Genomic DNA, 24,856 nt, shown 5'->3' on the forward strand with positions numbered 1-24,856 from the left:
ATATAGAAAAAAAACTATATAGATTTGGTATCGCCGTAATTGTATTGACCCATAGAATAAAGTTAACATGTTGTTTTAATTGCACAGTGAATTCCGTAAAAACAACGCGCAAAAAACAATGGGGGAATCGCTGTTTTTTTCATTTTCTACCCCACAATTTTTTTTTCCCCCTTTCCTAGTACATTATATGGCATAATAAATGGTGCTAGGAAATACTACAACTCGTCCCGCAAAAATCCAGCCCTCATAGGACTATATCGACGGTGGGGAGGAAAAAACTAAAATGAAAAACCTGAAAAAGGACTGCAGCGGGAAGGGGTTAATCGTGACTTTTGTACATTGATGTCATGTTCTTCTATATGCAAATTGCCTACTCAGGAATGTTAATGTAATATAAGTATTGGTGCCCCGTTTATTGCCATCAAGTTTTGGTTGGTAATTAAGGCTCTGTTCACATCCTTGTTGGGGTCCCGTTCTGACGTTCCGTCTGAGCTTTCCGTCAGAACGGGACCCTGAACAGACACAAACGGAAACCAGAGGAAGCCAGAGGTATAAAATAATTAAAATGGCAGAATCATCTCCCACAAAAAAATTCCACCCACAAATTATTTTTTCCCAGCTTCCCTGTAAAAACAACAACTCGTCCCGCAAAAAACAAGCCCTCATACAGCTATATCGATGGAAAAAAAAAAAAAAGGAAGAAGGAAGAAGAAAAAAGAGGAATGGCTTTTGGAAGATGGGGAGAAAAAAAAGCGAGAATGGGAAAAAAAATGAAAAATGGCTGCGTCTCCAATCGGTTAAAGCCGACATAATAAGTATGTTTAACCAATGCGTACACACTCAAGTGACCATTTACCTGTTTATGGTGCACATGTCCCGCTGCTGAACAGGGAGTGACACTGCAGTGACTTTTGCTAAGCAATATCACAAAAGTTGCCCAGCAAACAGTGTGCGATTCTAAATGATCTATTACTAATAATACAATTAGAAATGTCACTTTTTCCTGGTTCTTATTAGACACACATCAGTTCTATTTGTCATATTGGTAAAAATGATATTTATCAATATTAAATCAGTATCTAGTACAAATATTAAATATTATGTACTTGTTAAGAGGTATCTTCATAGAGCTTTGCTTCCCTGCTCCTCTTTGGGCTGCCCCTGCATCTGAGGTCTCCGAATCTTTGTACCCAAGGTAACCTGGGGGAGAGGATTTTGGGTCATCCCATTCATCATCCCACTCATCATCATCAACAGCTCCTAAAAAAAAAAAAATATCAAAATTATAATATAATAAAAGCATGGGAATTTCGTATCATTCACATAATACTCATATTTAGGCAAAATAATTTTGTATTTCGACAACATGATAAAGGAGCTACAGGAATATGGTTGGGGAGAAGAAGAAAAAAGTTATTCAAACAAGTCATTGTAAAGTAATACATAGTTTCAAAATACTTTCTGTATCAATTCTTTGCGGTTTTCAAGATCTCTGCTTGCAGTCAATACATAAGAATAATCACTGTTTACTTCCAGTGGATAAAAATCTGTCCTGGTAAAGTGATGGACACAAGGTGCAGGAATGGTTACAGTTACAGTAGGTGTATCAGAGCGGTGTCTTCCAACAAGTCGAGTACCTGTGTGATCATCATCATCAGAAATTTACCCCCTGGGCGTAGACAATGAAAGTTCCTATGGAATGACTACAAGCAGAGAAAGTATGGGAGTGAGAGTAGGGTGTTTCTGTTTTGGGTTTTACCCGGCTAGACCCATTAATGAAACAAGGGGTAGGAGTAAGTCACTATTTTTGATTTAAGGAGGAATGTAGAGAATATTTTGAATACAGTTACAGAAGTTGTGGGATTTCACACCAGGACAATTCTTTTAACTCTAATATGGCACATCTTCCAATTATCTAACTTATGGAACGGTCGGCCAAAAACTCTCTCCCCCTAGGGTTAGCATGCATGTAAATTTGAATGTGGAGAGGGACATTAGCCGCAGCCAGAAACATTTGGGAGCAGTTTATCACCCAGGAGCACTAAGGATAGGGCATGTTGAAATCAAAACATGGGGTACTGACGGTCTGCATCCATTTAAGACCCACAATGGACCTATAGTATAAGGAAATGGACCTGTAAGCTAAATAACAGAATGGAATTTCTTGAAAGAAAAGTATTTGCATATTTTTTCATTTCTTTGCTACTAGAAAATACTTCCCACAACTAAAAAAAGGAATTATTTTGCAGATCTGACATAAGTATTCTCTCATTTGGACACAAAAGAGCAATTTCTCATGTTCTATTCTTTACAGACATGTTTCTTATGCACTGCGTAGTTCATGTTCATTTTATCCAGTAGAGCCGTACTCTCCAACTTGTTGCAATGCTACAATACCCAACATGCTGGAAGTGGTAGTTGTGCAACTGCTGGAGAGCCACAGGTCAGAGACCACTGTAGTAGAAGTAATTGTGAAATAGGATTTTGGAAACATATTAAAAGAACAAAAAAAGGCCATTGTTCTATGAATTTTAATTTATAAGCAATTTCCTAAAACACTGTTATTAGTTGGATGCACATTAGAATTACAGATTCACATCAGTATCATGTTTATCTCACCTGGACCCTGGTATGCCTGTGGATGACCAAATGCAGAATCCCAGTTGTTTGATGTGGAATTTTTCTGGCTTGAACCCCAAGGATCACCTGAATTTTCGGTTGCAGAAGGCATAGGTGGATTCCAGCTTGACCAAGGGTCGTTTGTAGCTTGCACCTTAATAATTGAACAGCATGATCATTTTCTGATAAACAAACAGAATAGTGCAGTATCAGCTATAAAAACATAAAAATAAACTTGCAACTATAATAATTATCCAGTTATTAGGGAGCAATGATCTGCCCTCATTAGTGGGCAGGTGATGGAGGTCACTATGAAGGTCACCAAGAAACAACCCTGATTAAGTGATGGGAGTTTTTGCCAGGTCAGTAGTTGTTTTATGGGAAAGTGACAAAGAAAAACTTATATGAAATCTTGGGTACATTTTCCAAAAGGAGACTGAAATCAAGTGAAAAAAGGTCATATAATCAAATGTGACGAAAACAAAGTTATATTTGTCATCAATTTTATTTTTCTTCTATAATTCCATGCATTTGGAATGAAAAAACAAACAAACATTTAATGCATTTCCGATTGAAAATCAATTTCAGCTACTAAAAAGATTAGTCTAGGGAAAACAGCTCCTGATTTTCAGACGTTTTTTAAGCCACACGCGATTTTTGCTGCATTTTTTACTTCCGTTTTTTGGAGATGTTTTCAATAGAGTATATGAAAAACGACTCCAAAAACGGCCCAAGAATTGACCTGCACTTCTTTTTCGCAGCCGTTTTTTTACGTGGCCGTTTTTTATAATGGCCGCGTAAAAAAGCAGCCCGTCGGAACAGAACGCCGTTTTTCCCATTTAAATCAATGGGCAGATGTTTGGAGGCATTCTGCTTCCGATTTTTCAGGCCATTTTTCGGGCGTTTATTGCCCGAAAAAGGGCCAAAAATAGGCCGCGTGAACATACCCTTAGGGACAACCCGTTGCTTCTCTGTCGGGAAAACGTAGGTCATGATCAGGCGCCACCTTAATCTTTCAGCCCAAACCTCCCTTTATCTCCCGTTTTGTCATAATTACAATTTCCATGTGGGCAGGGCACACCCGATTTTCCATCGGTGGATGTCGCAGGGCATTTTAAGGTGGGGGATTTGGTGGACATTTCCACGCATAAAGCGCTCTCGTTCTCTCAAGCTTGCGTTAAACATTAATTCATACGCCCACATTTCCATCACTTCTTGCAGGTACAAAGCTATATCATTGGTGTGTTGCGCTCCATTTCGGAGGAGGACTGGGTCGACAATTTTTGTCGTCGGCTTGTCACCTTGACTGAATCCCGGAAACAAATCTTCACTTACTACTCGCTAGTCCGGAAACAGGTTGATTATCAGACACTCAACTCGGGATTGGGGCGGTGGACTTCTCATGACTGAGTTTACACCTGATTTAATCCATCGCATTCTTGGCAAGGCACTGAAATACATACCGGCTATTTACTACGAGGAAAAGTTCCTGAAAATCGCACATAAAGGCTACATCTCTCCCCTACAAAACTTCCATATGGGAAATGTCCCAACCGCAGCTTGCTACAGGTGCAGATGTGGCTAACTTGTACCACTGCTTATGGGTCTGCCTAGCGTCCCAGTCATTCTGGAATAGGATACTGCTTTTCACCCACACACACTAAGCAACAGATTCCCCTAACCCCCAGTTGGGCTCTTTTTGGTCATCTGCCTGACATCACTCCTCCAGTCTCCCGGCCCTAAAAGAGGCTCATTTTCTGCATTTCCACTGCTGCCCGGAAAACCATCCTGCAGACCTGCCTGGGCCCAGGCGTCTCTTACCTCCGTTTATTTTTAGAAAAGTTGGTCTTTCTATTACGCATGGATAGGGTGAACGCCTCCCTCCAAAAAGAATAGAGAGTACGTGCTTTCTTTGGGACCTGGCAACCCATAATCCACATCCTCCCCACACACACATTAAGACCAGAGATTGTTTTAGTCCCACCGTCTGGTTCCTGGAACGGACGTAAGTTGGTGATGATCCTCTATAGTGGCCCGGTATAATCATACACACTAAGTGATTGTTTTACTTTTTTCTCATCGGTCTATCCCTTTGAACCATTGGGGTGTTTATGGTCTGCGCGTCCTCATATCCCTATTACTCTTCCTCCTTCCATTTATTTCCATAATTTTTTTCTGCTCGCTACCGCTAAATGCCTGCCTTTAATACACAACTGCAGCTGAAGCCCTGTAGTCTGGAATTCTGTGCATTGAGAATAAGCAGACACCACACCCTCCTGTATTTCTGCAGGCTCCCTAGTAAGGGTATGTGCACACACACTAATTACGTCCGTAATTGACGGACGCATTTCGGCCGCAAGTACCGGACCGAACACAGTGCAGGGAGCCGGGCTCCTAGCATCATACTTATGTACGATGCTAGGAGTCCCTGCCTCGCTGCAGGACAACTGTCCCGTACTGTAATCATGTTTTCAGTACGGGACAGTTGTCCTGCAGCAAGGCAGGGACTCCTAGCATTGTACATAAGTATGATGCTAGGAGCCCGGCTCCCTGCACTGTGTTCGGTCCGGTACTTGCGGCCGAAATACGTCCGTCAATTACGGACGTAATTAGTGTGTGTGCATATACCCTTAGACTCACCCTGGATGACCTGCTCCCTGGAGCCATCATCGGAATGTCCCCTAATTGGCCAAGAGATTTTTCTCTTTCTGGACCTTAAACCTCTCCACCCCTTTTTTTTTCCACCCCTCCCCCCTCCTTTCCCTTCTGTTCCTGTTTGCCGTGGAATTCCATGGCTGGTTGTAAAAAGTTGGAAAGTAGAAAAAACATGTTTAACCCCTTAATGACCGCCGATAGGCCTTTTCACGGCGGTCATTAGTGGGCTTTATTCTGATGCAATAGCCTTTTCACGGCGCTGCATCAGAATAAACAGAGCCGGGAGCTGTCAAATCTCCCTGCTCTCAGCTGCCAGAGGTAGCTGAGGGCTGGGGGCATCCCTGCTCGAACGTGTGAGATCGGGATTAGTATCGATCTCCCCCGTTTAACCCCTCAGATGCGGCTCTCAATAGCGAGTGCCGCATCGGAGTGGTTTTGGAGAGAGGGAGGGAGCTCCCTCTCATCCCACTGACACCCGGAGAGTGTCTGTGTCTCGCCGAGTGTCTGTATCTCCGATGGCAGCCGGGGGCCTAATAAAGGCCCCCAGGTCTGCCTGTAGTGAATGCCTGCTAGGCTATGCCAGAGGCATGTCCTAGCAGATGCCTGTCCGTTTTACACGGACTGGCATAATACACTGCAATACAAAAGTATTGCAGTGTAATATGCGATCACCCGATCGCTTTTGTAATAAAGTCCCCTAGTGGGACTAGTAAAAAAAAAGTTCAATAAAGTTAATAAAAAAATTTGAAAAAAAAAATGAAAAACCTACTTTTTCCCCAAAATGCTTTACTATTAAAAAAAACCAAAACAAATAAAAAAAGTTACACCGATTTGGTATCGCCGCGTCCGTAACAACCCCGACTATAAAGCCATTACATTATTTAACCCGCATGGTGAACGCTGTAAAAAATTAAATAAAAAAACAATGGAAAAATTGCTGTTTTCTGTGAATCCTGACTTAAAAAAAAATTTGATAAAAAGTGATCAAAAAGTCGCATCTACTCCAAAATGGTACGAATAAAAACTACAAGTCGCCCCGCAAAAAGAAGTCCACATACAACTGCATCGGCGAAAAAATAAAAAAGTTATGGCTCTTCAAATATGGAGACACAAAAACAAATAATTTTGAAAAAAAAAAAGAAGTGTTTTTACTGTGTAAAAGTAGTAAAACATACAAAAACGATATAAATGTGGTAACATTGCAATCGTAACAACCCGTCGAATAAAGTTTGTGTTATTTATACCACACGGTAAACGGCGTAGATTTAGGACGCAAAAAAGACTGGCGAAATTTCAGATTTTTTTCTATCCCCCCGCCAAAAAAAGTTAATAAAAGTTAATCAATAAATAATATGTACCCCAAAATGTTGCTATTAAAAAATACAATTTGTCCCACAAAAAACAAGACCTCATACAGCTATGTCGACGCAAAAATAAAAAAGTTATAGCTCTTCGAAAGTTTTCGATGGAAAAACTTAAAAAATGGCTTGGTCATTAGGGCCCAGAATGCAAGCAGGGGGAAGGGGTTAAAAAAAGAAGTGTACAGGGTCTTAATGTACCTTCGTATGAATTTTTCTATCGGATTCCCTATTACGCTGTATTATGAAGGTATTCGTAACTAAAAGCTTTACTAGACGAGAATAACGCTGTGATACGGCGCCATACAAAGCACCATATCGCGGTACAGAGACGGACTACAGCTCCATAGTTTGGTTCTCTGCGTGCCTTTGTACATCTTCCTGTACATTGCTCTGCCATATGCAAGCCCTAATTGGTGACCTTAAAAAAGAGCTATTCAATAATCTCCAATAAAAAAAGTTTAAAAAGAAAACTTGGACAGCTCTAGCCCATTTATAATGTTTAAACTCTAGTCACAAAAGCCTTCACTGACAGGCTGCCAAAATATTTTCAGAGGGGACATATTTTTGTTATCATATTCAACAAGTAGAAGGGCAACCTTGACCTAATGCTGAGGTTTGAGCGCAGTTATCTAAAGCTAACTGTGCCTGTACGGATAAGAACATAATAGCAGAGCTATTAGTAGACTTCTAGACATTATTCTTCAGAACAATGGAGCTTGATATGGAGTTCATTATACAAAAAGTTTCCCTCTTCAGATAACAGTAAGGGCAGCCATATTGGTTGTTACTTTTGAATTATTTTCCGATAAAACGGTCACTTTCTTATCTATTTAATATGCTGACAAAGTGACAGTTGACCATCGATTTGTTAAAATGTGACACCCATGATAACTGCACTCCCGCAGCAAAAAAAAAAAGAAAAATGCAATATTGTTAAAGCAATCAATCGTCAATCTTGTTGACTTTCACGAAGAACAATGGCCTATAGTATTTGGTCAGCGAAACCATAGGGTTCTTAAGTAGACCTCACATTACCACAAAAAAACTATAAAGCATGTTTCCGATCACCCCCGATGTCGTATAAATGGCCATCAATCTAACTTACATTATGTAATGTGCTGAGTTTGTCTTTAAACCTTAGTACTTTCTTTATAAGTTCCTACAAAAAGTTCCCCTAAAATTCTTATTGAAGGCACACCTAGCATCAACACAAAGCTAAAGCAGCCATTTTGCTAGTGATGACTTGGACAATTACCAGGAATAGGCACCATCATGAATGTCAACTGTAGGTCGTATCTAAATCTTAACTAATGTGTGTAGTCCAATAAACTATTAAATGTTTCTTTATTCAAAAAATATAAAATATATTTAATGCAGTTGTTTCACTCTAAAAAAAAAAACGGCACCCTTTTCCTTAGAACGGCCAGAATCTGTAATATTACACGGTGCTCATTCAATTATTGATCTCTTTCGGAGCTGCTCTCCGCACTCGCTAATAGAAGCGGGTCCCAAGGAAATTACATCCTCTATGAGATCCATATTTCCCGACAGGGTATATGGAGACAGGTCGTCTTCATGGGCCATGGTTACAAATGTAGCAATGAAACCAGCTTTGTCAGAAGCCTATAAGAACAGAAAAACTACTTTTTAAAATTATTTTTCTTTTTCTGCACAGACATTTAAACTATCACCTATGTTCATTTTAATTCCATATCAATGTTTTCAATCTCAGCCCACCTATGTGCACTGCACAAGGCTAGGGTCTTAACCCCTTAATGACCAAGCCATTTTTTACGTTTTTCCATCGTCGCATTCCTAGAGCTATAACTTTTTTATTTTTGCGTCGACATAGCCATATAAGGTCTTGTTTTTTTGCGGGACAAGTATTTTTTTAATCGCACCATTTTTAGGTACATATTATTTATTGATTAACTTTTACCAACTTTTTTTTCGGGGTGGGAATAGAAAAAAACCTGAAATTTCGCCACTCTTTTTAGCGTCCTAAATCTACGCCGTTTACCGTGTGGTATATATAAACACAACACCTTTATTCAGTGGGTTGTTGCGATTGCAACGATACCAAATTTGTATAGTTTTTTATGTTTTACTACTTTTAGGCCTGATTTACACGAGCGTGTGCGTTTTGCGCACGCAAAAAAAGCCGCGTTTTGCGTGCGCAAAATGCACTTAACAGCTGCGTGTGTCTTCAGTGTATGATGCGCGGCTGCGTGATTTTCGCGCAGCCGCCATTATTAGGACACTCCATTTGGATGTTTGTAAACAGAAAAGCACGTGGTGCTTTTCTGTTTATATTCAGAGTTTGACAGCTGTTGTGCGAATCACGCAGTTCGCACGGAAGTGCTTCCATGAGGCATGCGTGGTTTTCACGCACCCATTGACTTCAATGGGTGCGTATGCGCGAAAAACGGCGAAATATAGAACATGTCGTGAGTTTTACGCAGCGGACTCACGCTGCGCAAAACTCACGGACTGTCTGCACTGGCCCATAGACTTGTATAGGTCCGTGCGACCTGCGTGAAAAGCACGCGCGTCGCACGGACGTATATCACGGTCATGTAAATGATGCCTTACACAGTGAAAACACTTTTTTTTCAAAATTATTTGTTTTTGTGTCTCCATGTTTGAAGAGCCGTAATGTTTTTATTTTTTCGCCGATGCAATTGTAGGATGGCGTTTATTTTTGCGGGACGACTTGTAGTTTTTATCGGTACCATTTTGGAGTAGATGCGACTTTTTATCACATTTTTTTTAAGGCTGGATTCAAAGAAAACAGCAATTTTTGCATGTTTTTTTATTTAATTTTTTACGACATTCACCGTGCGGGTTAAATGATGCAATAAGTTTATAGTCTGAGTCGTTACGGACGCGGCGATACCAAATATGTGTAACTTTTTTACTTTATTTTGTTTGTTAACAATAAAGCAGTTTGTAAGGGGAAAAGTGGGGTTTTCGCTTTTTTTTTTCACTTTTTATTAAACTTTTTTTTTCACTTTTTTACTAGTCCGACTGGGGGACTTCACTATGCGATAATACGATCACATTTATAATACACTGCAATACTTCTGTATTGCAGGCGTATTATGCCTGTCCGTGTAAAACGGACAGGCATCTGCTAGGCCTTTATTAGGCCCCCGGCTGCCATCGGAGACACAGACACTCGGCGATCTTATCAGTGGGATCAGGTGTCAGTGGGATGAGAGGGAGCTCCCTCCCTCTCTCCAAAACCACTCAGATGCGGTGCACGCTATTCAGCAGCGCATCTGAAGGGTTAAACGGGTGAGATCAATTCCACATGCCTCACATCAGAAAACGGAAGAACTTTTTTTTTTATTGTTGGCAAAAGTATCGTTTTGATATCAAGTATCGCAATACTACACAAAGTATCGGTATCGAGTCCAAATTCTGGTATCGTGACAACCCTAGTAGGTGGTCTCAGGTATCTAGAGCCATGCTGACTGCAGTGCATCCCACATTTGCTGGAGGGTGCGTGGGGAAGGATCCATAGAGCAAACAAGACGATCGAGGTGGTCCCACAGATGCTCAATTCAAGTCTAGCGAATTAGGAAGCCAGGGATGTACTTGGAAGTCTTGGTCGTGCTCTTCTAACCACTGTCGGACATTTCTAGCCGTGTGACATGTCGCATTGTCTTGCTAGAAGATTTCATCTGCCCCAGGAAAGACAAACAGCATGTATGTGTGGACGTGATCTGCAATGATGAATTCATACTCAAATCAGTTCAGAGCCTTCCACATGGATGAGTGGCCCAGAGAATGCCGTGAAAAAACTCCACAGACCATCATGCTGCTGCCACCTGCTTGTGTTCTTCCAGCAATGGCTGCAGGGTGCTTGTTCTCTGATGTTTCTCCCCTGACACGCCAATGTCCATTTGTTCGATGAAGCAGAAAAATGTGACTCATCAGAGAAGGCAACCCTTTGCAAATCATCGGTGGTCCAATTCCGATACAGCCGTGCAAATTGAATCCTTTCTTTTCGATGCACCTTTGTTAGCATAGGAGCAGTGACCATCAGCCCCATACGCAGCAGGGTTCGCTGAACTGTTTTAGACACACGCCTGGTAGCCCCCTGGTTGATTTTCACGGTGAGCTGCTCCACTGTAGCGTGTCGTTTGACCCTCGCGCACTTCATAGCCAGCTTTCACGGCTCACATCAATGGCATGTGGTTATTCCCAATGGTGCCATTTGTCCACTCACGATACACTTTCACCGCAGCAGCACATGAACAGTTCAAACTGCGCGGTTTGAGAAATACAGCCAATCTTGGTCCGAAAGCCAATTATCATCCCTTTTTGCAACTCTGATAAGTCGCCCCTTTTACCCATGGCAACAATGTGCTATATGTGTTCAGTCAGCCTATCGCACACCTTATATACTCACCAAGTCAGCCCACTACACATCACTTCCTTCATGAGCTAAAGTGGTATAGCCCTTTAAACAGCACATGCATAAAATAGTGTCACTGGGGCCCAAAATATGTCCGGTATTAAGGGGTTAGTGGATCCATACCCAAACTTTGTTTATTTCATAGAAGAAAAACGGACTTCATACCACTTATACTGTAAATGCACATCAAATGACAAAAGTAGAATTGCGTAAGGTGATGGGACCAAAACATTAGTAAGAAGTAACCATGCCCCTGTATGTCCTTTGCCTATGGCAATTTTGTCATGGTTTCCCTATGATCACATATACTTACTAACACTTTTGTTATAATACAGAGATCATGCCTTTTGTCATTTCCAGCTATGATACTATTTGTTACTTTCAGCAAAAGTTATTGACTCACAAGTAAGGTGCTCTGGTGTAGTGGTGCACACGTAATTTATTACTCCTCAAACACAACTAAATTGTTTTTGTCTGCACATGAAATCCTTGCAGAATCTTGAAACTTAGAAATGGCCTTCTGAAAATGACCTGCCACAAGAAGGTTCTTGCTACAAACACACCTGTTCACCATTATTGGTGGAAGCATTCTGAGCAGTACTTCCAGAAAGAGAATCCAAAAAGGCCAAATCTGCAGTTGAATTACTGGAAGGAGCATCATCCGACGTAAACTAAAAACAAATGAAAAAAACAAAAAAAGTTAATTGGAAAAAAAATAAAAATAATAATTTATTTTTCCAACAAGCCAACAACCTATAAATTACCATACCTATGTGAAAATACTAAACAATATTACAAAAAGCCATACTTGATTAGGTTGTTTAGTGAATTAAAGATTTGAAAGTGGTAAAGGAGTTGTCTCATCAAGACAACCCCTTTTCATATGCCCTGTTAGGGTACATGGACATCATAGAGGGCTACACATCCAAAATCAACTCACAAATGGCATGAAATTTGCAGCGCCACATAGAATATTGCCCATAGGTGAAAACGTACTGAGCAACCGCACAAATATTGTTGAATTTTGTTAACCATTTTACATTTGTATTTCACTTAGACTAGCCCCCCCCCCCCTTCCAGCCTAAACCAGAAACTTTAAGGCATCCTAGAAATTGATTATAGAAGGTGTTAAGTTGACTGAGCAATATTAGGGTATGTTCACACGGCCTATTTACGGACGTAATTCGGGCGTTTTTGCCCCGAATTACGTCTGAAAATAGCGCCTCAATAGCGCTGACAAACATCTGCCCATTGAAAGCAATGGGCAGACGTTTGTCTGTTCACACGAGGCGTAAATTTACGTGCCGCTGTCAAATGACGGCGCGTAAATAGACGCCCGCGTCAAAGAAGTGACCTGTCACTTCTTTGGCCGTAATTGGAGCCGTTATTCATTGACTCCAATGAATAGCAGCGCTAATTACGGCCGTAATGGACGCGGCGTTCAAGCGTCTGCACATGCCGTTACGGCTGAAATTACGGGGATGTTTTCAGGCTGAAACATCCCCGTAATTTCAGCCGTAACGGACGCCCTCGTGTGAACATACCCTTACTGTGAAGTATAAATCCTGGGGATTTCTGTTTTCAGGGATTGGTTTCTAAAATATTTGCAGAAAATGAGAGACTAAAATATATCACTTACCTCAATATAATCTGATGGCACCAGCCCTCTTTCACCTTGGTTATTCTTTGCTTCTATCCATCCTCCACCAATGTCCTGCAATTGGTGTACAAACCTCAGACTTACATGTGAATTTCATACAAAGTTACTACATGGCTGTATGCGTCAGCATTGAGAAAATTCACGGCTTTAAAGGGAATCTGTCACGTTGAAAATGCAAACCAATCTGCGGGCAGAATGCTATGGAGCAGTGGATGCTGAGCAGGTTGATATTTTTGTAGCAAAAAGATTCAGTATAATTTGTCATTTATTCATTTAAACCTCTGCTCATTCTGGGGATAAGAGTCCAGTGGGCGGTCCTTGATAGCTGTCACTGATTGACAGCTATCTCTGTATTCACACTCATACAGGGAAGACTGTAAATCACGGTGTCGGACAGACCACTGGACTACCAACACCAGAATGAGCAGATGTTCGAATCTTTCCTTATATAAATATACACAAACTTGCTCACCTACTCCTGCTCTATAACGTGCTGTCCACAGATTGCACTGAGTTTTCAACGTGACAGGTTCCCTTTAAAAAGAAGCCATCACTCGTACTGGGGCACCCATTGTATTTGAAAACCCATTAACCCCTTATGAAATTAAAAATTAAACTAAATATATATTATTTAAAATTATACCACAGTTCACATTCATTATAAAAATGACATCTCCCAGCAAAAGTTGGGTCTCGAACTTCTGGGTAGCGGTATCCCGGTAACCCCTGCATCTTCCCACAATCCTCTCAGAATGCAAGATGTCACTGGTTATTGCGAAAGCTCATGTTCTGTTTCAAAGAGGTCTATTTACTATATTGCGATAGTAATTACCGATCGATAACTGCTGTGTTAATGCATACTGATCGGTAAATGCTATATTATTATTAATAAGTAATAGAGCTCTTTTTAGGCGCATTCAGAGCCTAAATGCCTGAGGGTTGTGGGAGGATGCAGGGATACCCATACCCTGATCTTTGGGACCCGACTCCTGCGGCGTGTCTGGTCACTTGGATAGTGAAAGTAAGTCATATACGGAGGTATCTTTTATTTTAATAACATATTTAGAAAATGTTTAATTTCTTAAGGGGCTAATAGCGTTTTAAATAAACAAGTCCCCCTTTACAGGTGATAGGTACTCTTTAAGTGCCAGATATCTTAAGAATTAAAACATATCACGGAGGTTTACATTTGGTTCCTATAATAAAAAATGTCATAGCATTTGGGAAAGAAAAAGATAGATATATATCTGTGGACATGTTGGAAAGGTTGGGGAGATGGAGAGGAAGACTAGGAAGTGATGGGGGATACCACAGAGCAGGGCCGGCATCAGCACCTAATGGAGGGCCCCATTCGGCCGCCGGGGGCGGACGCTGCCATCATGGCTCCTCCAGGAGTAGGATAATGTGGCTTAGGACGCAGATACTATTGAACGCTATGGCAGAGCAGGGAGGTATCTGCCCGCTCTGCAATTTACTACGCTACAGACTCCCATAAAGAGTGCTAATAGTGCACTGGGGAAGCCCAGACATCACTGTCTATATATGGACAGTGTTGTCAGGAGCAGAGTATTGTCCCAGGCAGAGTGCTAGTAGCGCTCTGTCCAGGACCTTGGCTCTGGGGTTGCCTCTGACATGTCGGGGGCTTGCCCAGAGCCGGATGAACTGGAGCAGAGCCTTTACTAGCGCTCTGTCCAGGACTTCAGCTCTGCTCCTCACATCACTGTCCATATATGATATGCAGTGATATCAGTAGCAGAGCAGGAGTCCCAGGCAGAGTGCTAGTAGTGCTCTGCCTGGGACTATGGCTTTGGGGTTGCCCCTGACAACACGGTCCATATATGGGAAACCCCAGCCATAGCATAGGTAATACTCTGGATGGGGATTCCACTCCTAGAGGGAGCCCAAAAGCCTCTCCCTACCGGGAGGGCTGTGTGGCCCTACAAGGGAGGAGGGGGCTGCGTGGCATTACCCGCGAGGAGGGGGCTGTGTGGTACTATCTACTGGGGGCACTAAATTTATGGGGTTCAAACTGGGGCCTAGCTTCCATATGGGGGCATAAACAGGGCCTAACATCTATGTGGGGGCACAAAGTGAAGTTTTCTGCCATTTTACTGCCGCCGTAAGTTCGCCCGCAAAGGGGCCCACTAAGTCTGTGTTGCCCATGGGCCCACATAAACCTGGAGCCGGCCCTGCCACCGAGGGAGGCACCACAGGAAAATAATTAAACCACTAAGGAGGTTTGTTCAAGTATTAAATAAGTACTGTAGATTATTTAGCAAAACAGTCAAATATTCCATTGAGCAATTCCAATTATAAGCTCTCTTTACCGAATACATTCTTCCACTTAACCATGCGCCTGCAAACAGTTTCTTGTTGATTTTTATAAAAAATACACATTGATGTTCATATAAAGCATATTTCTGCTGGATTCAAAAAACACCTCATAAAAAAAAGAAGTGTCACATGTCACTTCTTGAAGCATTTCACAAGGTAATTTTCCATTGACACTATAAAATGCGCTTCAAAAATGCTTTCAAATATCAAAAACGCTTTGAAAAACAGCTCCAAAAATGCCTGGTTTCAGAGGCGGATTTCTCTTGAAATCGGTCTTGTATTTTTCTGCCTCTAACATATATCGTGTTAACACACCCTAAATATTAGAAATGAGTCTTTTAGTAGAGCCGAGTAACCAATGTACAGCTGCCCCTTTACATTTTCTTGGTAGGACAGGAGTTACCATTCTAAAATAATTCTCTATCTAGTTATTCTAGTGCTTAACCCCTAATACAATGGATTCAGACATATAAAGAAGAAGGTAATCTCATCCATTAAAGAGGTAGTAATAAAGTTATTGGACTGTGAACTTTCTAGTTATGTGAAAGCTTACCAAGATAAGATTTGTCAAGAAATGATGTCATTGTATAAGTGAAGCACATGACATCCTATTTTTATCTGGTGTGACGTGCGGCATATTACGTTTTGTGAATAAGAGGGAGCACATGACTATCATTTTAACTGGCAAAAGAAAGAAAGGAAGTGATGGCACAATACTGGCATATAAATGTAGTAGTGCACAATATTGCGACTTAAAAGCATATAGACTGACTGGATCAAGCACTGCGTTTTGGGATGTGTGGGAGACACCAAACTATACCAAAGTTAAGCATCATGCACACGACCTTTTCCATTTTACAGATCGAAAAACACGTATTTTAGTGGCTTCCGTGTGTTAATCTAGGTCACTGGGACTTAATCAATCAATAACTAGTGGAATGTCCCAGAACACTAGGAACATTACCAATAACCACTTCATTGCCATTATCATTAACCCCTTCACTGCACTAGAGAAATGGCCCTGGTCATGAGAAACGGCCTAAAAACAAAGCAGGACAATCATTGTCCTGTTTTGCTTTAAACTGATGGAGACAGGAAATACTACTTTTGATCTCCTGTCTCCATATTTGAACCGCTCTCTCTGGGTTTTGCACGCGGACGCTCGTGAGTCGGCTGGTGATGTGTTATCACCATGCCCACCCATGTTAGCCGGGGGTGAGCGCCACTCGCCCCCATTTAGGAGCGTACCGACAAGTTTTAAATAGGCATTGTGTCGGTACGCTCAGCAGAGCAGCCTACCTCCATCACCACTCCCCCGACAAGGAGCACAGCTGGGACCTGCTCTCATCACTCCACCAACAATGCTCTACTTACCTGCTCCCCGGCTCTGCCAATGGACTTCTCCTGCTCCCCGGCTCATCACTCTAGCTCCAGCAACGTCCTCCTCCCCTGGACAACAAGCGATAAGTATCAAGCGCAGCAACAGCTGCATTTAACCCTTTCACTCCCCTGGACAATGAGCAACCCTTTCACCCCCGTACTAGCCCCACACTTTAACCCTCTCTCCCCTACTCTACAGCATTTCCCTGATTTAACACTTGCTTCTCCCCCCTACACAACGAGCTGGTGCCCCTGAGTTAACCGTTTACCTACCTGCACATCCCCTGGTACACATCCCTTCTTAACTCTTTCCCATCTGCCTGCACAATCCCATTGTTAACCCTTTACCGGACTATTCCCTGGTAACCCTTTATCTTCAACATCCCTTGTTAACCCTTATTGTAGGAGGAAGCAGGACAAATAGTGTGTGTATTGTAACGTAACTTATATGTATGTTTAGGTAAGTGGGTGGTGGTATAGATTAGGATTTGTAATACCTTATACTGTACCACGTGTAGTGTATTCAATACATTACATTATTATGTGTATTGGGATACACGGATACTATACTGTGATTTACTGTGTTTGGTGTATTTTATCCAGGTGCGATTATTTTGTATTAATAAATACTACCTTTATTTCTATTATACGGTCGTATTCCCTTAATTAATAGCAAAAGCAATTATATGGACGTTGGTATAAGAAAAAGGTAGGGGAACTAAGCATAACCCTAGTGACCCTGATATAAAGGAGGTAGTAGTAGTGGGTGACAGTAGCCGGTGAACCCTGCTACCACTCCACCCCCTTTTACATTGGCGAGCCAGCCCAAAAACAGTTTTCAATTTTTTTTTTGTGTTTTGTACAATAACATTGTGTTAAAACGTGAAGTACAGATAGGCGGAGAGGCGTGGACAGGTAACGTACGTACACAGTGTAATGTTGGGTTATACTGTGCGCCTAGACCTTTTGAAGTTCAGACGATTAAGGCCTCATTCACACGACAGGGTCAGAGTGTCGGCCGGGAAAAATCGGCCATTTTTGGCCGATTTTCCCGGCCGGTTTGCATCCGTTCCGGGCCGTGTTGCCGTTTTTACCGGCCGATTTGGACCCGATTTGCAGCCGTTTTTTTCCCTGACCGTTTTTTTAATCGGATGAATTTCATTTAAATTTCTTGCCACACACAGCCCTTTGTAGATAATGCCACAGCCCCCCTGGTAGGGAATGCCACCCAGCCCCCTGTAGGTAATGCCACCGAGCCCCCTGTTGGTAATGCCACCCAGCCCCCTGTTGGTAATGCCACCCAGCCCCCTGTTGGTAATGCCACCCAGCCCCCTGTTGGTAATGCCACCCAGCCCCCTGTAGGTGATGCCACCCAGCCCCCTGTAGGCCATGCCACCCAGCCCCCTGTAGGCCATGCCACCCAGCCCCCTGCAGGCGATGCCACCAAGTCCCCTGTAGGTGATGCCACCAAGTCCCCTGTAGGTGATGCCACACAGCCCCCTGTAGGTGATGCCACACAGCCCCCTGTAGGTTGCACCCATCCCCCCCTTCCAGGAGAAATCACTGACTTCAATGTCCACTGACTTCTCCTGGAGAGGAATTCCCTGCCACAGGTCGGGAATTCCGCTTCAGAAGTGAGTGACGTCACTGTGTCCATATATGGACAGTGTAGTCACTCACTTCTCCTGCAGCGGCATCCCCGGCCATAGAGTTGGGGATTCCGCTGCAGAAGTGAGTGACTTCGCTGTGTCCATATATGGACAGTGTATTCACTTCTCCTGTAGCGGAATCCCCGGCCCATAGAGTGAGGAGGAGGAGAGAGAGTGCGGGACACATTCCGGTGATGGCCGTGTATTACCCGGCCCCATAGACTTCTATGGGAGCCGGGCGGCCGGCCACCCGGCCGAAAACAGGGCATGTCCCATTTTTTGACGGCCGGTTTTCCCGGCCCGTCAAAAGATCGGTCGTGTGAATAGCTCCATTAGGGGTCTATTATTCCTAATGCAGCCGGGTGCCGGCCGATTTATGAACGGCCGGCACCCGGCCGGGAAACCCTGTCGTGTGAATCCCGCCTAACACAATTTTATTTAAGGCTTAATACAGGATATAATTGGAAGCAGCGAACCGAATTTTTTTTTTTACGTTATTAATGTGTTTTATTTTGCTTTGCGGTGTGCTGCTCTTTTGCAACAGGTACAGAAATGTTTGCAAAAGTATCGACGTCGGTGTCCAGCTGATAGGAAAAAGGCGTTCTGGAAGAAAAAGGACCTTTTCAAAGCAGCAGTGGACAAGGAGGACAACGCAGACTGAGATGACTTCTGGAACATGGAGTATGGATTTCTCCACACTGAAACACCTGGCCAAAACAGTACATTCAATCCAATAATACCCACAACAAACAAGTCAACTGGAATGCTCTGGTCCACTCTGCTGGACGAGGCTTATACACGTGATAAGATGTGCATTAGCAAGAGGAGCGTTTTTAATAAAGCCTCTAAACGACTCCACATGCTCACTAAACTTGTGTTTATCAGGAAGCCTGAAAACTCAGAAATGAAGAGTGATTCCCCAAATTTTCACTGCCAGTGTTGTGTCAACAATGTGAAGCAGGTTTGTGCTTTGCAGACTCAACTGGCAGAGAATGCCCAATGTAAAATTGTTAAAGATAAGACAATTTGCATGCTGGAATCAGAGGTAATAGTTTTGAGAAATCATGGTGATGATATGGATGCACAGCTGACGGAGTCTTATGCTGTGATCAATGCATTTAAGGATAAGGCGACATCTACGGATGTGATCATTGCCAAGTTAAATAATGAGCTTGCTGCTAGGTCACAATTGGTAACCAGTATGCAAATATAATAAAAGGACTTATCAAAAATTTTACCAGCCTGGTCTTTTTCACAAAAATCAAGGCCTGATTCCACTGTAAGTTTGCCCTCTACAGGGCAAAAATGGGGAAGTAGAAAGAGTGATAGATCAGATGTCCCAAATCGTGATCCCATCCAGAAACCTGAAGGTAACACTGTTATGAAAGTGTTACACAAATGTAAGCGTACGATATTTAAAAGTGCGTCCCTAGCCATTCAGAACTTTAAAAGATGCCGGTTGAAGTCCAGCAGAGCATGTACTGTTAAATGTTTTGCATGTGCCGCCATATTGCGAAGTACAGCGAATCTTTGGGTAATAAGAAATGTGGTCCTGTTAAATGTTTTAAATGTGGTCAGATGGGACATATTTCTAGCAACTGCCACAGCATATGCAACCATGGAAAGCCTAGCGAAATGGGAATAGAAAATGGCCACGTTACAAAAAATGGTCGGTTTAGACAAAATGGCGGCATAAGAGTCTCCTTACAGCCTTATGCACGAGCCACGTGCTCAAAGGTCTAAATGACCAACCACAACTAGGGAGGAGTTTAGTAAGTTGGCCATGTTCAGTCAGGTGTTAGGTGTGTGATGTTTGTTTATGTTGTGTTCTGTTTGTCCCCAGTTGTCCGTTTGTTTTCATTTTGTGGTTCCTTCAAATATTCTATTGTGGTGTATCCCTGGTTATCAGTAATATGTATTTATACTATATAGGTGTTGCCTGTATTTATAATCCATAATAAGAAAGCCACTCCAGGAAAATAACTACATAATCAGCCATTGGATAGTGGTGTATTTGCGAAATGTATGGCGGATTATTTTGTGTTTAACTGGAGTGTTCCTTTAGGAAAGTTTGGACAGGGGGGGGGGGGGGGTAACCCTGGCATTACACCCATATCTTGATTTTAAGATAATGGGTTTGGCAAGACAGGGATATAGTTCCACAAACCTGAGAATTGTGAAGAACCACAAAATGGTGCCCTCATCCACAGCTCCCCTCGTGTATCCGGACCTATGAGGGCAGCCACCTAATCGGTTTGATACAGATGGAGGTTGGAAGAAGGAGGGTGCTATCCTCTGCCAAGATAATTATGACCGGGTGCTTAGACACCAGTGTTGGGATACCGAGGGGTCCTGTGAAATGAAGGCCAACCCAATACCCTTTTCAAAGTTCAAATACATGGATAAAGGGTATTGGTATCAAATGCAGAATGTTTCATATACCATCCACGAGACTAACTGTACCGGACGAGGCATACTCCTCCCAGGAGCATATTGTACTGTTAATCCCGTACTAGGCATTGATGTAGAGGATCAGAAGGGAAGAACTCCGGTGACTCCTGAAAAGAGGCTCAACATCAGTCGAGACACCCCTGTAAGACTCCAGACGACTCTGAACAGAGAAAGATCCTGCTAGACTTCAGTGAGGAAGAGAATGTCGTGGAGAAACTGAAGGATTTCCAACATCAAGCCACCATTCAGTTGGAACATGACACAACGAAGATCGCAGGAATTGTAAACAACCTTGACATGGACTCGGAAGTGTCTTGGTGGGAGAGCTTGTTTGGATATAGTCCCAAGGCCACTTCCTTCTTTAACTTGCTCATCCACTCGGTGATAATCATTCTCATTCTCGTAGTAGTCATGTTCTTCGTGTACAGACGAATTAAAGGACTGGTTGACCAAGTACAACAAGGTCAAGCAGAAAGCCACGAGTATATTCGTAGAAGGGGTTTAAGGACATAATGATACAGTCCTGCAACCCAGAATTGTTTATTATGTGTGCATATATATTTGTAAAGTGTAAATCTGAATCAATGGGTCGTACAAAAACGTTCAAACTGTACATATAGACATTCTAGGTGTAGATATGTGTCCGCAACATAGGCATACTCAGTGAGGACATGCCCGTCCCACAGTGAGTGAGTGAAATGTGTACGAGTAGGCAGGCATATATTTACGGCCTGTAGTCACCCCATTTACATGTGTACCTTTTACGTGTTTATGGAGGATTAGTGAGAGATGCTGTCTAGCATGAATCTCTATATGTACATATACCTATGGTTTGGGAGGGAATATTTTTTGTATGTTTGGTTATTTTACACTTTGTTTGTATGATTGGGTGGTGTGTAGGAACCCTTAGGGACAGGTAAGGCGCACACACACACATCCTTGTAAGTAATTGCCACCCCAAACTTAGAACTGGTATAGCCAATTCGATGATGGATTGAATGTTAGAGGGGAAATGGAAGGCGATGCTCCGCCCCAAAATTAGATTCCTAGGTACCAAGACATCACCTCCTCCTCAGGGATGTTAACCTTTCATGACAGAGACCTGGATATCGGCCCACAAAGATTGTTTAGTCTTTAATCAAGATGCTGGAAAGATTTGGAAAAGTAACGGATTGCCTACAAAAGGTTTTCGAAAGGCAGGCTAAGCCATTCCAAGGCTGACCGTGAGAGGGCATAAGCAACCTTACATGGGTCGGCATGCTAAAATTGGATCGGCCGCTGGAAAGGCCTGCTGACGCCTCTAAAGAGGAAAAGATTCATAAAGAAAGATCAAGATCCAAGAAAGAAGAACATCCAGGACTTTGAGCTTTGAGTTTCTATGGACTATGAGGTTTCGTCTCAACTTCGTTCTATGGACGAGGAGGTTTAGTTTCTATGGACACTAGACTCCTGAGTCGGAGGACTGGCGGTAAGGTGTCCTTGAGGAGAGAAGTGATGACAAGTACCTAAATCCAAAAGTATACTTTCTTCTATCTTAGACCATTACCAGTAAGGGTATGTTCACACGGCCTATTTACGGACGTAAATCGGGCGTTTTTGCCCCGAATTACGCCCGAAAATAGCGCCTCTATAGCGCTGACAAACATCTGCCCATTGAAAGCAATGGGCAGGCGTTTGTCTGTTCACACGAGGCGTATATTTACGCGCCGCTGTCAAAAGACGGCGCGTAAATAGACGCCCGCGTCAAAGAAGTGACCTGTCACTTCTTTGGCCGTAATTAGAGCCGTTATTCATTGACTCCAATGAATAGCAGCGCTAATTACGCCCGTAATTGACGCGGCGTTCAAGTGCCTGCACATGCCGGTACGGCTGAAATTACGGGGATGTTTTCAGGCTGAAACATCCCCGTAATTTCAGCCGTAACGGACGCCCTCGTGTGAACATACCCTTACAAGGGAGTTTGAGGGGGTAATTACAACCCCACAAACACTTGCCCAAGCTGCATTGTCGTGTCCCCAACAACAGGGGGACTTTATTTATGTATGATATATATATATATATATATATATATATATACACACACACACACACACACACATACATACACACACACACACACACACACACACACACTACCGTTCAAAAGTTTGGGGTCACCCAGACAATTTTGTGTTTTCCATGAAAACACACACTTATATTTATCAAATGAGTTGCAAAATGACTAGAAAATATAGTCAAGACATTGACAAGGTTAGAAATAATGATTTTTATTTGAAATAATAATTTTCTCCTTCAAACTTTGCTTTCGTCAAAGAATGCTCCATTTGAAGCAATTACAGCATTGCAGACCTTTGGCATTCTAGCTGTTAATTTGCTGAGGTAAATCGGGAGAAATTTCACCCCATGCTTCCAGAAGCCCCTCCCACAAGTTGGATTGGTTTGATGGGCACTTCTTGCGTACCATACGGTCAAGCTGCTCCCACAACAGCTCTATGGGGTTGAGATCTTGTGACTGCGCTGGCCACTCCATTACAGATAGAATACCAGCTGCCTGCTTCTTCCCTAAATAGTTCTTGCATAATTTGGAGGTGTGCTTTGGGTCATTGTCCTGTTGTAGGATGAAATTGGCTCCAATCAAGCGCTGTCCACAGGGTATGGTATGGCGTTGCAAAATTGAGTGATAGCCTTCCTTATTCAAAATCCCTTTTACCTTGTACAAATCTCCCACTTTACCAAAGCAACCCCAGACCATCACATTACCTCCACCATGCTTGACAGAGGACGTCAGGCACTCGTTCAGCATCTTTTCAGTTGTTCTGCGTCTCACAAATGTTCTTCTGTGTGATCCAAACACCTCAAACTTCGATTCGTCTGTCCATAACACTTTTTTCCAATCTTCCTCTATCCAATGTCTGTGTGATTTTGCCCATATTAATCTTTTCCTTTTATTAGCCAGTCTCGAATATGGCTTTTTCTTTGCCACTCTGCCCTGAAGGCCAGCATCCCGGAGTCTCCTCTTCACTGTAGACGTTGACACTGGCGTTTTGCGGGTACTATTTAATGAAGCTGCGAGTTGAGGACCTGTGAGGCGTCTATTTCTCAAACTAGAGACTAATGTACTTGTCTTGTTGCTCAGTTGTGTAGTGAGGCCTCCAACTTCTCTTTCTACTCTGGTTAGAGCCTGCGTGTGCTGTCCTCTGAAGGGAGTAGTACACACCGTTTAGGAAATCTTCAGTTTCTTGGAAATTTCTTGCATGGAATAGCCTTCATTTCTAAGAGCAAGAATAGACTGTCGAGTTTCACATGAAAGCTCTCTTTTTACAATGTCCCGCACAAGGGTACCTGAATTGTACAGATGGTGGCCGCAGCTCTGGCACAGATGAGATGGGTGCAGCAGATGGCGCCAAACGTGGCGGATGACACAGGAGCCGCAAGTTGCGCCAGACGTGGCGGATTCCTCCGGATGTGGCAGATAACACAGGACGTGGTGGATTCCTCCGGACGTGGCGGATGACACAGGACGTGGCGGATGACACAGGACGTAGCGGATTCCTCCGGACGTGGCAGATTCCTCTGGACGTGGCAGATGACACAGGACGTGGCACGGATAGATACTAGGGTAAAGCACGGGAAATAGGAACAAGGTACGGGTAACAACAGGAACGGGAAACACTAAGGGGCCATTTGCAAGACAGACTGGGAAAACTAACAACGCTCAGGCATCGAACTAGGGGGCTGGACCACTCTTATAGCTCAGGGTAGTCGCGGGTCAAAGCTCGTTCAAGATGTCCGGTGCGCACGCTGCCCCTTTAAGAGCGGGGACGAGCGTGCGCGCGCACCCTGCGGGCTCCGGCGGAGGTGAGTGGATGCAAGCGCTGGCGTCTCCTGAGGAGGAGGCTGGGGCCAGCGCTTGCCGACTCGTGGCTGCGGCTGTCAGCGGGAGGCTGGAGCTGACAGCCTGCAGCCACGGACATTACAGTATCCCCCCTCTTACGCCCCCTCTTCTTGGGACCGGAGCAAGAGAGAAACTTCTTTAGAAGAGTAGGGGCATTGAGGTTCTCCTCTGGCTCCCAGGACCTCTCTTCTGGACCAAACCCCCTCCAATCCACCAAATACAAGGTCTTTCCTCTCAATCTCTTGGTGTCCAAGATCTCCTTTAAATAAACTGCCGGTAGAAATTGGCGAATCCCAGGAACCGCTGTATGGCCCTTAAGCCTTGGGGACGTGGCCACTCCAGGACAGCCTTCACTTTCTCAGGATCCATCTTGAGGCCTGAATCCAAGATGATGTAGCCCAGGAAGGGCAGAGAACTCTTCTCAAAGAC

General features: G+C 43.3%; 1 protein-coding gene across 1 annotated transcript in view; it reads right to left on the reverse strand.

Moving 5' to 3' along the window:
* SNX9 (sorting nexin 9) overlaps positions 1–24,856 on the reverse strand; it is a 154,701-nt gene that overhangs the window by 58,083 nt on the left and 71,762 nt on the right. The window contains exons 3-6 of the mRNA XM_075862664.1: positions 12,698–12,772; positions 11,622–11,729; positions 2,620–2,773; positions 1,107–1,260 (exon numbers count right to left, since the gene is read on the reverse strand). Of these exons, the coding sequence (XP_075718779.1) occupies positions 1,107–1,260; positions 2,620–2,773; positions 11,622–11,729; positions 12,698–12,772 (491 nt within the window). The remainder of the gene's footprint in view (positions 1–1,106; positions 1,261–2,619; positions 2,774–11,621; positions 11,730–12,697; positions 12,773–24,856) is intronic.

The sequence above is a fragment of the Rhinoderma darwinii genome, chromosome 4 (assembly GCF_050947455.1).
Source record: "Rhinoderma darwinii isolate aRhiDar2 chromosome 4, aRhiDar2.hap1, whole genome shotgun sequence".
Classification (NCBI taxonomy): domain Eukaryota; kingdom Metazoa; phylum Chordata; class Amphibia; order Anura; family Rhinodermatidae; genus Rhinoderma; species Rhinoderma darwinii.